The sequence below is a fragment of the Rhinolophus sinicus genome, chromosome 1 (assembly GCF_057876585.1).
Source record: "Rhinolophus sinicus isolate RSI-liver-muscle chromosome 1, RSI-T2T, whole genome shotgun sequence".
Classification (NCBI taxonomy): domain Eukaryota; kingdom Metazoa; phylum Chordata; class Mammalia; order Chiroptera; family Rhinolophidae; genus Rhinolophus; species Rhinolophus sinicus.
This window is the reverse complement of record NC_142501.1, coordinates 67,787,506-67,800,808: the sequence shown is the minus strand read 5'-3', so window position 1 is coordinate 67,800,808 and position 13,303 is coordinate 67,787,506. Positions and strand designations below refer to the sequence as shown.

Below are 13,303 nucleotides of genomic sequence, written 5' to 3'. Positions count from 1 at the left end.
TTTGAACTTACCAGGTTCTCTGAAGCTAGAGTTCAATAATTATTTGTTGCATAGAATAGTCTTTTGCACAGTTTTTTTCATTCACTTATTCTATAAATGTCATGGAGTGTCTACTCTACGCAGACATCATATAGGCACTTTTCCAAGCTACATCTCTTTTCCATTCAACAATTCTGCTTCCCCTCCCTCCCTTGAAGCCTTCCTAGATCCATCCCATCTGGGCCGGGCAATTCAGTCACTGCTGTTCTGCCATTTTTCACAATTTCCTAAACACTTGGCACCTCCATGGCATTCCTGTACAGCTTGAGGGCAGCAGGTGTTTTTGCCCAGCCTGCATTCCTACAAACGTCTTTTAATAACAGCTGCCTAGAAATTTAAACCTTAAGCAGAGAGACAGGGGCAGAAAATGTTTGAGGCTTGTTTGACAGCAGCTTCCTGAATGGAATTCCCTTCTCTTAGATCTCAGGAGCTGCCCACAGTTCTGGTCCTAGGAACTACCTCCCCCATCCCCATCTTCAATGAGTGAGCTGGAGTTTCAGTTGACCAGTTTCCCTCCTGAGTTTTTCGCTGTGATCTACTCTTAGCATGCAGTTTTTCCCACTCAGTTCAGTCAGGGCAGGACTTTCCTCTTTTGCTGTCACAATCAGCCAGCAAGCATTTGAGAACTTCCTTCAGGACATTACAAAGAGGATGAGCTAAATAGCCTCTCACCAATTCAGAAAACTGCCTCTTCAAAGATTAAATATAATGAATAACAAAATACTCTTCTCAAAGTAGTTTTTATAATCTATTCTAAAAAGCTTGGGAATAAAAGATGCATCTTCTGATATCAAAGTAGTGCCCAGAGAAATGCCCATAAGAAAGCAAATTAAGAAAGTAAGGTCTCAGCTTTCAAAACAAAGTAAATTGAGGAATGAGATTTATTATACTTCATTTTTTTTCCTTTTTACCCGGAGGGTTGTTGTAAGAATTGAATGAAATAATGAATGTTAAGTGAATAGCATAGTGCTTGACACATGGTAAATGCTCAATAAATGTTATTAATGTTCAAACTTAAGGTAAAATTGATGAAGTTTTCAAGTTAACTAACTTAAAATTTTGCAAGTGTTAAAGGATGTACATTTTCAAAGATAAAATCATGAATCTTATACAAATATAAAATGAACGTGTGTCAAAGATTTGATTTCCTTAATCAATAAAGGAAGCAGGAAGATGTTACAACTGCTTCAAAGAGAATTCAAATAATAGATCTATCTGTATGTATATATATATATAATAAAAAGAGCAGATCTACAAATGTAGATCTAGATATTTAGATACATATATCTATAGATAGATAGATAGATAGATAGATAGATAGATAGATAGATAGATAAATAGATAGATAGATATAAATATCTAGATCTGGATGGGCCATGGAATAAATTCACAAATAAATGCAAAATCACTTTTACAGGAACTATTGATCCCCTAGTGATATAATTTATTTGCATATTTATAAACAAAAACCATTTGCATTGATAGCAGATATCTACAATTTAGAGTTTTGAAACAGCTCTAAAGTAATGTCTGAGGGTCAAAAGTATCATATATATACACATACACATATATCCTATTATACTATATATGCCAATTTACAACCCACTTTTCCCCCTTTATAGCATAAACATTTTTCCTTATCATCATTTTTAATAGTTACAAAATATTCCATTACATGGAAGAATCATAAATTATTTAACTAATCCACCACTATTAGAAATTTAAGTTGTAACTAATTTTTAGTTATTATAAATGAAATAATGTGCCTTTGTTCTGATAACCTTTCTCGTATGGTGATATCAGCTTTGCTGAAAAAGTCAAGCATTTCACATGGTATCTGAATTTCCAGAGCATGTTGGGATCCCTGGGATAACTGGTCTGCCTCTTTGCTTTTGAAGCTGAGGGAGACAGTGGATTAGAATTAAAAGTGGGGTTATTGGACGTGGCAAACAGTAGGTGATCAACATTTGTTGAATAGAGGAGGTAATAAAAAATTGAGAATTAGTCTGATTTTCAGGTGTATAGATGGGGATCACTTAATCCAGTGCTTCCATTTTTATTTCTAAAGTCTACTATCTTTTCCATCTATTGATTCAAAGATAATGTAAGAAAAATACTGATGATTTTATTCTCTTTCCATGGAGAAATGACTCCCCCCTCACGAAAAAGGCTTATGGATCAACAGAGTTTGATTTGGGCTAAGAAAGACACTGTTATAATAATCAGACATTTTAACAAGCAACATGGAGGACTTGTGGAAACTATATCCCCAGAGACTTCTGAAAATACAAACAAGAACAGTATAGGGTCCTACACATAACAGCACTTCCAAAAAATGGAAGGTAGACCAGATGAACTTTTCAGGTTTTCTCCAGGTTTTAAAAGAAACCAAGGGGACTTTTTGTATTTACAAAATGAAAGTGGTTTCTCTAAAATAAAGTAGATGTAACTGTAGCTTGTTGCTTGCTACTGTGTTTCCCCGAAAATAAGACCTAGCCGGACCATCAGGTCTAATGTGTCTTTTGGAGCAAAAATTAATATAAGACCCAATCTTATTTTAATATAAGACTGGGAATAATATAATACAATACAATATAATATAATATCGGGTCTTGTGCTAATTTTTGCCCCAAAAGACACATTAGAGCTGACGGTCCGGCTAGGACTTATTTTCAGGGAAACACGGTATCTACTGAAAGTTACATAGAATGTAAAACCAGGCAATAACAATCAAGCAACATTAGTATGCCTACTGTGTGCCAAGAAAGACCCAGGTGGGCACACTAACTTGGCCACTGTCAGAGACAGAACACTCAGTGGGATGGATCACAGAGCTGAGATAACGTTAAATTCTCTTAGTTGTATATTCCTTCTTGCCACTCTAGCAAAATTCAAGCCACTACCAAGAAATGACCGTATTGTGTTGATTCCTTCTGATAGTGACCTAGAATCTCACTATTTCTTCGGTATGACTACTCTTTAGTGTTCTTCATTATGGGGCCTTGGGTCAATTCCATTCAACCTCTAAACATCTAGTATTTGTCAGATGCTTTACTGATCATATGAAATTCCAACCGCACTTTCTCAATGTGCTGTTAACTGCCCTCTGGATTCTGTGAATGAGCAGGTCTGCCCTCAGTTCTTCTCACACTCCCTCCTGGGATACACCTTGAAATGTGTAAAAGATATGGCCGTATTTTCCTTCACATGGAAGTCTGAGCATGGCTGATAAGAAACTAAAGCCGCACTGACGTGGAATCTCCCGAGTGCACACCTAAGAGGTGCCACAAGACAGCAAGTCCTTGCTGACAATTTCAACAGACCCACCATTAGAATATCAACCCAACTAAATATGAGAAGCTGCACTGCCATTGCAGGTTTTTAGAAGGAAGAAAATCTGTCTAACCATGTCCTAGAGCATGCCTCTCCCTTGGGGAAAAAGATCATTTAACTTCAACAACAAATCATATTCAGTTACACATTTGTAAAGCACAGTGAAAAACAAGGATGGGAATGGGGGAAGAGGTATTCCCTTGCACTTGTAGGTTGTTTTAATGATACCAATAGGAAAACTGTTTTAAATAAAATCTTACATTTTTCTTGTGCTATAGTCAATAATTTTAGAGATAAGAAAATCTGTAAGTTTTGAAATGTAGGGAATTAGAAGGAATATGATCTAGCACAGGACAGGGACAAATAGTAGTAACATAGATATGGTGACCCCTTGATTCTGTTAACCAAGCTATAGGATGGAAAACCTGTATTTTTTTTTTTTTTTTAAATCACTATCTATACCATTGATTTTTGCTCCAAATGCAGCAAATAAACCTCCACTTCAATTTCAGGACAGTTAATACAATTGTATTTCTTCCAGGGCCAAGTTTAAATGAATTCCAAAAAGGTGAAACAATGACAGTGAGCAGTGCTGTTTCTCAGAACCAGGAATTTCATGTTGGCAACTGGCCTCTTACCTTCGAAGAACTGCTTCAGGGCTTCGTTTTCACCAACCACATCCATGGTGCTGCAGTCCTAGCAATATTTCCTCACAGAACAGGATTACCAGACATCAGGAAGTCACTGCTGCCCTCTTGACTCGAAGCCTATGAGTGTGCTTGGAAAATCTTCATTTTCTTTTTATTGGAGTGAAGCATATCTTCAGCCATCAAATGGTGCCCAGAAAGATGGTTAAGTTCTCAAAATGATTATAAAACCAGAAGGATACGCAACCATGCAGAAAAAAGAAATATATATATATATATATATTCACGAAGAGGGAAGTGGTAACAAATCCATCTATGTTACTGTAGGGAAATGTTCCTACTCTGCCTTCTGTCTTTGTTTTAAGGACCTTTGTCCTTAGTGACACATGTAATTACATAAATGGGCAATAAATACATAGTCTTATCTCCTATTTGTCCTTTTACACTAATATATTTATATCTCCTCTTCTATCAATCAGATGGATTTAGCCACAACCAAGCAAAGATACAGGCTTGGTTTTTGTGTTTTTTTCCCACCTAGAGAAAGGGGGCAAATCAACATAATTACTTTGATAGATACCTAGAATAGTAGATAATTTAAATAGGCCTGTGATAATGAAAAGTTAGGATTTGTTAAATATTTCCAAATTTACTCATAGTGAAAACTTATATTCCTTGATACACATCTAGTCTATTTCCTTCAGAGTTTCTTTGAAAAGTATAAAGTTTTAAGAAGTCAGTCCCTCTAATGATCAGTAAAATTGCACTTCTGATTTAATAACTTTTACAATTGAGTTTCTGGTTCACTACTAGTTGGTTTCACTCCTAAATATAAAAGCCATACCCAAATAAATGTTTTGTTTTCACTGCTTAGCTATTAATTTATTTAATGATAGCCTAAGAAGACTAAAATTAGGAAATTAAATCAGTTCTTTCAGCCCCTTCCTTTTCTTTTTCCCTTTGCATTTTTCCCTTTTCTTTTTGCATTTTGAAAATGTTTCTCACCTACAGAAAAACTGATAATACCATGAAATACCCATATGCTCTTCATCTAGATTTACTAATTACTAATATTTTCCCACTTTTGCTTTTTCTTTCTGATGTATAAATATACTTTGTTGACTGAATCACTCAGATATAAGTAGCTGACATCTTGACATTTCACTCAGAAATAACTCTGTCTCCTAACAAGAACACATAATCACAACATTATTATTACACCCAAGAAATGCAACATTAATTTAATATTAATAGCTCATATATAATTTCCACCACTGTCCCAAAAATATCTTTTATGACTTTTTGTTTTCTGATCAAGGATCCAAAGAATGCACATGCATTGCCTGTGGTTATACCTTTTTAAAAATTTAGAACATTCTCCTTGTCATTTTGGTTGGTTGGCTTTTTATAACATTGACACTTTTTTACAGTTCAGGCCCATGGTTTTATAGAATGTCCCACATTCTGACTTTGTCTAATTGTTTCATTATTGTTAGAATTAGTATAGGTAACATGATATACTTCCTATTTTAAAACTTCACACATATAAACTGTTCCTTGAAAACAAGCAAACTAATTTTATCTTGGGGCTGGAAAAAAAGAGGCTTAGAATTCTATTTTGAAGATAACATTGAGACCCAGATCTTTAAGGACAGGTCATCAAGTTGTTCAAAGAAATGAATTTTCTATTTGTTTCAGCTTGTGCTAAACTCTCTGCTGGGTGCAGGGAATAAAAAGATAAGTAAATAATGGTCCCTGCCCTCCATAGGCTCAAATCCAGGGCAGGTGAAAAACACAAGTAACTATAGCTCAAGGCCAACTCTGATAAGAGCTGAGGAAAACACTCCAAGAGAACAGAGAAAGGAAAGATGAATTTAATCTGGGAGGATCTGGAAAGGTGTCACAAAGAGCTGGAATCTGAGGAGACAAACAATGGATATGTCTTTAAAAACCTGAGCAACATGCGTGAAGGGGAGAGAGTACGGGTGTAGAGACTGGTATTACAGTGTGTACTTTGTAGAGTGAGAGATAAGATGGGAAATAGACTGAAGAAGGATTTTGGTAGATTTTGAATGTAAGGCTAAATCTGAATTTGATTCCATGCATATTCATTCTACTTGTATCTACCAACAACTTCTGTTTGGGTAGTTGTGGTGCATGGTAATAATTAAATCTAACTCAGAAAGGTAGCTGTGTTCAGATGTGTTAGTGCAGTAACAAAAGTTAGACCAGTGAAGAAGCTACTGCAAGAATCCAGGTAGGTAGCAATAAAGCCTGAAGATGATATATGAGAACCAAGAATTGGCTACTGATTGGATATGGGGAACAAGGAAGAAGTCAAACGTGATTTTTAAAGGGATTTGTATGCTTGTAGGTGTAATATGAATTAATACGCCTAAAACATGTAGCCTATGACTAAGTCTAGACTCAAAGGGAAGCTCCTAGCCAAGTTTTCTTGGAGTTCAATGGAAGTAAGTCATCATGCTATATCCATTACCAAATATTGATTCAGGATTCTATCCAGTTCACTCAGACACTTCACATTCTCAGCAGCAGAGCAATGAGTGATAGGAAACACCGTAGAGAAAAAAATAGATTCCAGTAAATGGGAGGAGAAGCAAAGGTTAGAATTGGGGTCCCAACCTCAACTACTTAAAAGGTCAGGCAGGTAAGTGAGTAAAATGTGTCAAAATAAGAAAAACCAGCCATGCAAACATATTGATATAACTGACAACTGACCCTCAGTCTCGGTGTCAGGGGGACAGTCAGGGGTGGTGGGGCATAGAGCAAACCAGAGAGCATGTGCCCTGATAAAGGGTGGAGCTGCCCAACAGGGGAAGTCACCCAACTTCCTCCAAGAACGTGGGCTCGTGTTGTTAAAATGGCCAGTTTTAAAAGAGATGCTGGAAGTACAGATTTTAATTTTAAATTTCATTTTAAAATGTTGCAATTAATTTGTTTAAAAACAGAAACATAAACCAAAACCTTGTCAAAGACAAATAGCACACATGTGAAGACAATCATAACAACCAATCGAGTTTGAGAAAAGTAAAGAGAATTTAGAAAAAAGTTGTCAGAAAGCAGGGAAAAGAGATTTGTATTAATTAATGAGTCCAGAGCACACAGGTGAGGGCACAATCCAGCTGGTGGCATCTGGGATTGAAGTGGAAGTTTCTCCCTCTCAGAGAATAATACTGCCCATATTTCCTTGATTATGGTATTACATCTCTAACATTTTCCAATTCTATTGGGCATCTCCATTTTTCAGATTTTGGTGGAGATACATTCTCTTGAGTAGTAGCTGTGGTTTGAATTTGTTTTGGTATTGACATTTCCTGGAGAACTCCAGTAGATAGATAAAAGCCGAGCTGATGTGGTTAAAGCTGGGGATGTAATGATAGGAAACTTGTCTCTCAGACTGTCCCTGAGACCTAGAGCTCCAGAATTCTAGTATTCATACCACAGCCTGTGTGTGGACTTGGACTTCCTTGAGAGCTGCCTTTAGGAAGGGTTGCTGGTCTCTGTATTTCAGCAAGTTTGCTCCTCTTCTGTGGTAATTTTTTTTTTTTTTTTCAGTTTTAAAAAGATTCACACATTGTTTTCAAAGCTGACTTTTACTATTATTTCTCTGTTAACAAGGAAAACTTGATGACGATTTCCTGTCAAGTTTTTTTTTTCCTTTTTTTTCCTAAGTGCAATGGGAAGCCACTAGACGACTTTCAGCAGGGAAGTAACATTACCTGATTTATGTTTTAAAAACATCACTTTGGCTGCTGTGTGAGCAATTGTAGAGGGCAGGAGTGGAAGCAAGGACAGGAAGGGGTTACAGAAGTCCAGATGAACGATGATGCTGGCCTGGATCGACTGGTAGGAATGGACATGAAGGAAAGTGAACGGATCCAAGATACATTTTGGAGATAGTTGATGGGACTTCCTGATGGATTGGATTGGGGGTCATGGTAACAGAAATGGCAAAAACAACCATAAACCCTAGATTGTTGCTTAAGCAACTGGGCAAGTGTTCAATCCTGTTAGGTTGGAGATGCCCATTAGAAATCCAAGTGGAGGGGCTGAGTAGGCAGGTGGACATGTCTGCAGTTAGGGATAATGTCAGGGCTGGAGATGTAGAGTTATGAGTAATTGACAAAGTTTTCAAAGCCAGGGGCCTAGATGGAATGATCTAAAGAATATATAGATAAAGAGAAGTGGGTGGAGGCAGGGCAAAGCTCTAGAGATTCAAGTATTGAAAATCTAAGAAAGAAAAAAAAAAGAAGCTAAGAAAGAGCCAGCTCGAGTTGTAACCAGAGCTGTCACAGGATACTCCAAATTCCCAACCCTGGCTTACAAAGACCTACATGGTCTGACGCCTGCCTACTTCTCCAATTTTCTCTTCCTACACTAGGTCTCCTTGCTGTTTTCCAATATGCCAAGTTCATTTCTTGCATAGGAGTTTCACACCAGCTTTGAATGCTCTCCCTGCTCTCCTCCCCTCACAAGACTTCCCCATCTTCCTCACTGCTTATCTTCAACACCTACCATAGCACCTGGCATATACGAGGCTCTCAAATGTGTGGGAAGGAAGTCTCTCTTTGAAGAAGTTCTACACAAAAATTAAAGATACTGCTGGGTCTTTGTCTACATATCAAAAACAGGAAACTTAGTTGTCTGTGGAGATGGTAACTGTATAACTGTACTGCAGTCCATGAAAAAAATGAACTATTTTCTAGCATAGAAGTTAAACACAACTACAAATTCATACTGCTTTGAATTCTGTTTTAAATATTGTGTCTCATAGGGAAAAAAATTACCTAGGAAAACACAAAAATAACCAAAAAACCTTTTAAAAACAAGCTTCTGAATAAAAGCTTTAGACTCTGGATGCACAAAACAAAAACACAGGATTCATGTGGTGGTGGTAGTGGTAAGTGGGTCAGTGGGTGGTTTCAAGTTCACTGAAGACTGAGACCCAGAGCTCAGAAACCAACTCTTCTTTGTTCTTCCAGCGTAACGCTGTGGATTGTCTTAGAGCTGGGAGAGACCACAGAAAACACCTGGTTCAGCCTTTGTTGAGGAGGCCAGAGAGTGGCGACCTAACTTCTCAGATTGGGGGGAACCAAGCCTGGATGCTGTAGGTCTCCTGAACGACTCCTAATCCAGAGTTCTCTCCATTAGGCCAAAGTCTCTCCCCATCGCCAAACTTATAGAAATTTATCAAAAAATATTTTCCTCCTTTTTAGAATTGGTAATCTGGGCCATTAAATTCTGTCTAGAAATATTCTGCTGAACTTAAATCAGCACTCATTCTTCCCTCTCCTTTGCCCGGCCATTCCTGCTAGCTCCTCTGTCATCAGTCCTCTTCACAGGCCTTTTGTCTCCCCATCGCAGTAACTCAGGGCTCAGTGCTGTACTTCTCTGACTCCCAGGTATCCCCAAAAGCTCCCATCTGATCCCATAGTGAACCTCTCCCAAATTTATCTCCCAGAGCCTGACCTCATCTTTAAACTTAGACTTGTACATCCCATACCTATGTAACTTCTCCACTTTGGTGCTTAATGGGCATCTCAGTGTGTCAAACGTTGAATTCTTGCATCCATTCCACGCACATTTGTCTCTATTCCAGATTTCCCCACCTCAATAAATTGCAGCAAGAGCTAAGGCCAAAAGCCTAGGATTCAGACCTGATTTCTCTCCTCTCCTCTCTCCCAAATCCTTTTCAACAGGTCCCATCATCCCTTTTATTGTTTTGGAATGCAGGTGCATATAATTGGAAAAAAATCATAATCCTTGGTTCGTAATACGCCACCAATGGTTTGTGCATGATTCTCTTAGTCATTCATGTATTTACTTTTAATGACAAATGAACCCATCATGCAACCCAGGGACTAGGGAACATTAACAATGACTTACTCATATGTTTGCTCCTCCCAGTTCTCTCCCCTCTCCTCCCTCACATCCAGAGGTAATCCTATCCTGAACTTTATCACTACCTTGTTCTTTTAACATAGTTTGTCCCGTATATGTATGTATGCCTAAACAGTTCTTCAGGCATACGTGTTAGTTTTTGTGCTTTATGAGAAAAGTATTATGTCATATGTAGTCTCTTGAGAGTTGCTTTTTCACTCGGTCTATGTTGTTATTGCGTTGCATGTAGCCAATCAACGTTCATTCATTTTGCCGGCCATTCATAGTCCATATGTAAGCACTCAACACTTTACCCTCCTATTGATGGGCATTTGGATTTTTTCCAGATTTGTGTGTGTGTGTGTTTCTCCAGGACCCATCAGCTCCAAGTAGTTGTTTTAATCTAGTTGTGGAGGGCACAACTCACACTGGCCCATGTAGGGATCAAACCAGCAACCTTGTAGTTAAGAGCACCACGCTAACCAACGGAGCTAACCAGCCACCCCCAGAACATTCTTGTACATGTATTCTGGGGCACTTTGTGCAAGTATTTCTCTTGACTATATGCTTAAAAGTGGAATTGCTGGACCGTGGGTATACAAATTTTCAACTTTCAAATGAATGGTTTTTCACAGTAATAATAGCAATTGGCACTCCCAACTGCAAGGCATTCATATAAGTAATCCTACTAATTGAAACTCTTTCCAAAACTTGATTTTGTTGGACTTAATTTTTGCCAGTTGAACATGTCACTGTAGTCTTGATTTTTATTTCTCTGATTCACAGAAATCAAAATCTCAGTATGTCTAATGGCCCACGTACATTTCCAGTTCTGTTTCAGTCTTTTGCCCATTTTTCTGTTAGGCTGTTTTCCTCTTGTTGATTTGTAGAATTTCTGTATATATTCTTGAGACTGATCTTTTACTGGTTGTAAGTTTTGCAAATATCTTCTCATAGTTTGTGTTTAGCTTTACTTTTAATGGACAAAAGTTCTAAATTCACAATTTATAATGTGGCATTTTTATAATTAGTTATCTTTTATGCTTTATTTTGCTTCCAGTTTAAGTTGTTAGAGTAGGATCAGGAAGATACTCACCTATATTTCTGCATTACATTTCACCTATAATTTCAACTCTATTTTCTACATCAAAAGTTTTAAAGTTTCAGGTCATTTACAAGAGTTCTTTGTGTGTGGTGTGAAAAAGAGATCCCATTTTTTCTTTTTTGTCAGCTCCATTAACAGTTTGATCATTGATCTATCATGACTTCTCTGTCAACATGAAACTTACACGTGTGGGTCGGCATTGGGGCTCTCTGTTCTACTCCGCAGGCCATTTTGTCTGTTTCTGTACAAATGTCACATTCTCTTAAATACTTGAGCCTCATAAAAAGCCCTTCTAGTAGGGTAAGTTCTTTCTCCTTTTTCTTCAGAAGTGCCCTTGTCATTCTTCATCCTTTACTCTGTCACATAAAAATTTCAAATCAGTTTGTCAACTCCAAGAGAAATGTTAGGACTTAGTTTGGAGATACATTAAATCTAAATATCAATTTGGAGACATTAACAATCCAAGATGGTGGAATAAACACTGTGCCTGCCTCATCCCATGAACACATCAAAATCATAACTCAATTATAGAACAATAAACCTGGAGAACCGTCTGAAGTCTAGGTGAACATAAGTTTTATAACTAAAGATATAAAGAAGCCGCGTTGAGACTGGTAGGAGGGGTAGAGATTTGAAACAGGCTGGCCCGAAACATCCATGTAGCAGATGAAAATTGGGAGGGGTATCTTGGCCACAGAGGCTCCCTACAGAGGAGCAAGGGACCCAGCCTCACACCACGCTTCCATCCAGGAGTACTGGTGCCAGGAAAGGAGCGCCCGCAACATCTAGTGCTCCCAAAACAGTGGGGATTCCAACCATCTAAGTGGGAAAAAAGTCTGCAGGAAACCCAGACATCCTCTTAAAAGGAACTGCACACAGACTCACTCACAGGCACTCACCTTGGGCTCTGGCAGAGGGATGGTGATTTGGGGAGCGTCGGAAGCATATGGGAGGCAGACTGAGGTGTGTGGCTTCAAGCGGCAGCTTAGAGGACTGTCGGCACTTTTCCTGTGTCTGGGCCCTAGCCAGCCAGCAGATGGGTGCCATCTTTCCTGTGTTGAGCCCACTCCCTACGATTTCAGCCAGAATCTGACTGGCCTGGTGAGTTCAGATGCTCCACCCTCCTAACTCACTGGGACCCCACCACACCCAACTCGGTATCGCAGGAGGCTTTATCTGTGCTGACCCTTACTGGAGCCCGTAATTGGCAGTGGGCAACAGCAGGCCTCGGTGTCCTGCCTTTATGCTGAGTTACCCCAGATCCGGTACTGGTGGCAGCCGTCCTCAGTTCGCAGCGTGGCCTCTCCCACACACCTTCAGGTTTAGCATAAGCAGCAAGCAACTGCGGATCGCTTGTAGCTCCTACTAGGTAGCCCCCGACCAGTCACAGGCAGTGGCTGAGCTGGGCCTGCACTGGAATTCCTAAGAGGCCCAAGAACCAACATACTTGGAGGTTGGCTTCAGACCACAGCAGAGCACTGTCCAATTAATCCTACAAGTGACACACCCAAAGTGCAGTCTCAACAGGCCCAGAGACTGCTGGGGCGAATCCTGCTCTGTGTGGTAAGCTCCCCAGCACAGCAGCCCATAAAGCCGTGGAAGTGGCCAAACCCCACAGCCAGTCAGCCTGAGGGCCAATTCCACCCAAAGACATGTCAAGAGCAATCAAAGCTCAACTATAAACAGGAGGGCACAACGAACCCACACAAAGGACACTCCTGGAGCACCTAGCTCAGGTGACCAGGAACTGTGCCAGGACCCCACAGGGCACCTACTGTGTTTCCCCAAAAATAAGACCTAGCTGGACAATCAGTTCTAACACATCTTTTGGAGCAAAAATTAACATAAGACCCGGTATTATATTATACTATACTATTATATTATATTATAGTATAAATTATATATTAGACCCAGTCTTATTGTAAAATTAAACCGGGTCTTATATTAATTTTTGCTCTAAAAGATGCATTAGAGCTGATTGTCTGACTAGGTCTTATTTTCGGTGAAACACAGTACTACATAAGAACACCCAGCAAGAGAGGTAGCAGCACTACATAATACTTAGAAATAGAGAGGCAACCAAAATGAAGAAACAAAGGAATACATCCCCAATGAAAGAACAGGAGAAAACTTCAGGAACAGAATTTTAAAAAATGGAGGCAGGCAATCTACCAGAGAGTTCAAAACATTGGTTATATGGTTTTGCTCAAAGAACTTAGTGAGAAAACTTCAACAAAGAAATAGCAAGCATAAAAAAAGATATAGAAACCATAAAAAA

At 38.9% G+C, this 13,303-nt stretch overlaps 1 protein-coding gene across 2 annotated transcripts in view; it reads right to left on the bottom strand.

Annotated features, from left to right (window-relative positions):
• Positions 1-12,792, bottom strand: part of MYRFL (myelin regulatory factor like) — a 107,680-nt gene extending 94,888 nt beyond the window's left edge. For both annotated transcript variants that reach the window (XM_019748994.3, XM_074325425.2), the window contains exon 1: positions 4,011-12,792. In XM_019748994.3, the coding sequence (XP_019604553.3) occupies positions 4,011-4,056 (46 nt within the window). In that variant the 5' untranslated portion in view covers positions 4,057-12,792. The remainder of the gene's footprint in view (positions 1-4,010) is intronic.
• Between the last annotated feature and the right edge of the window lie 511 nt (positions 12,793-13,303).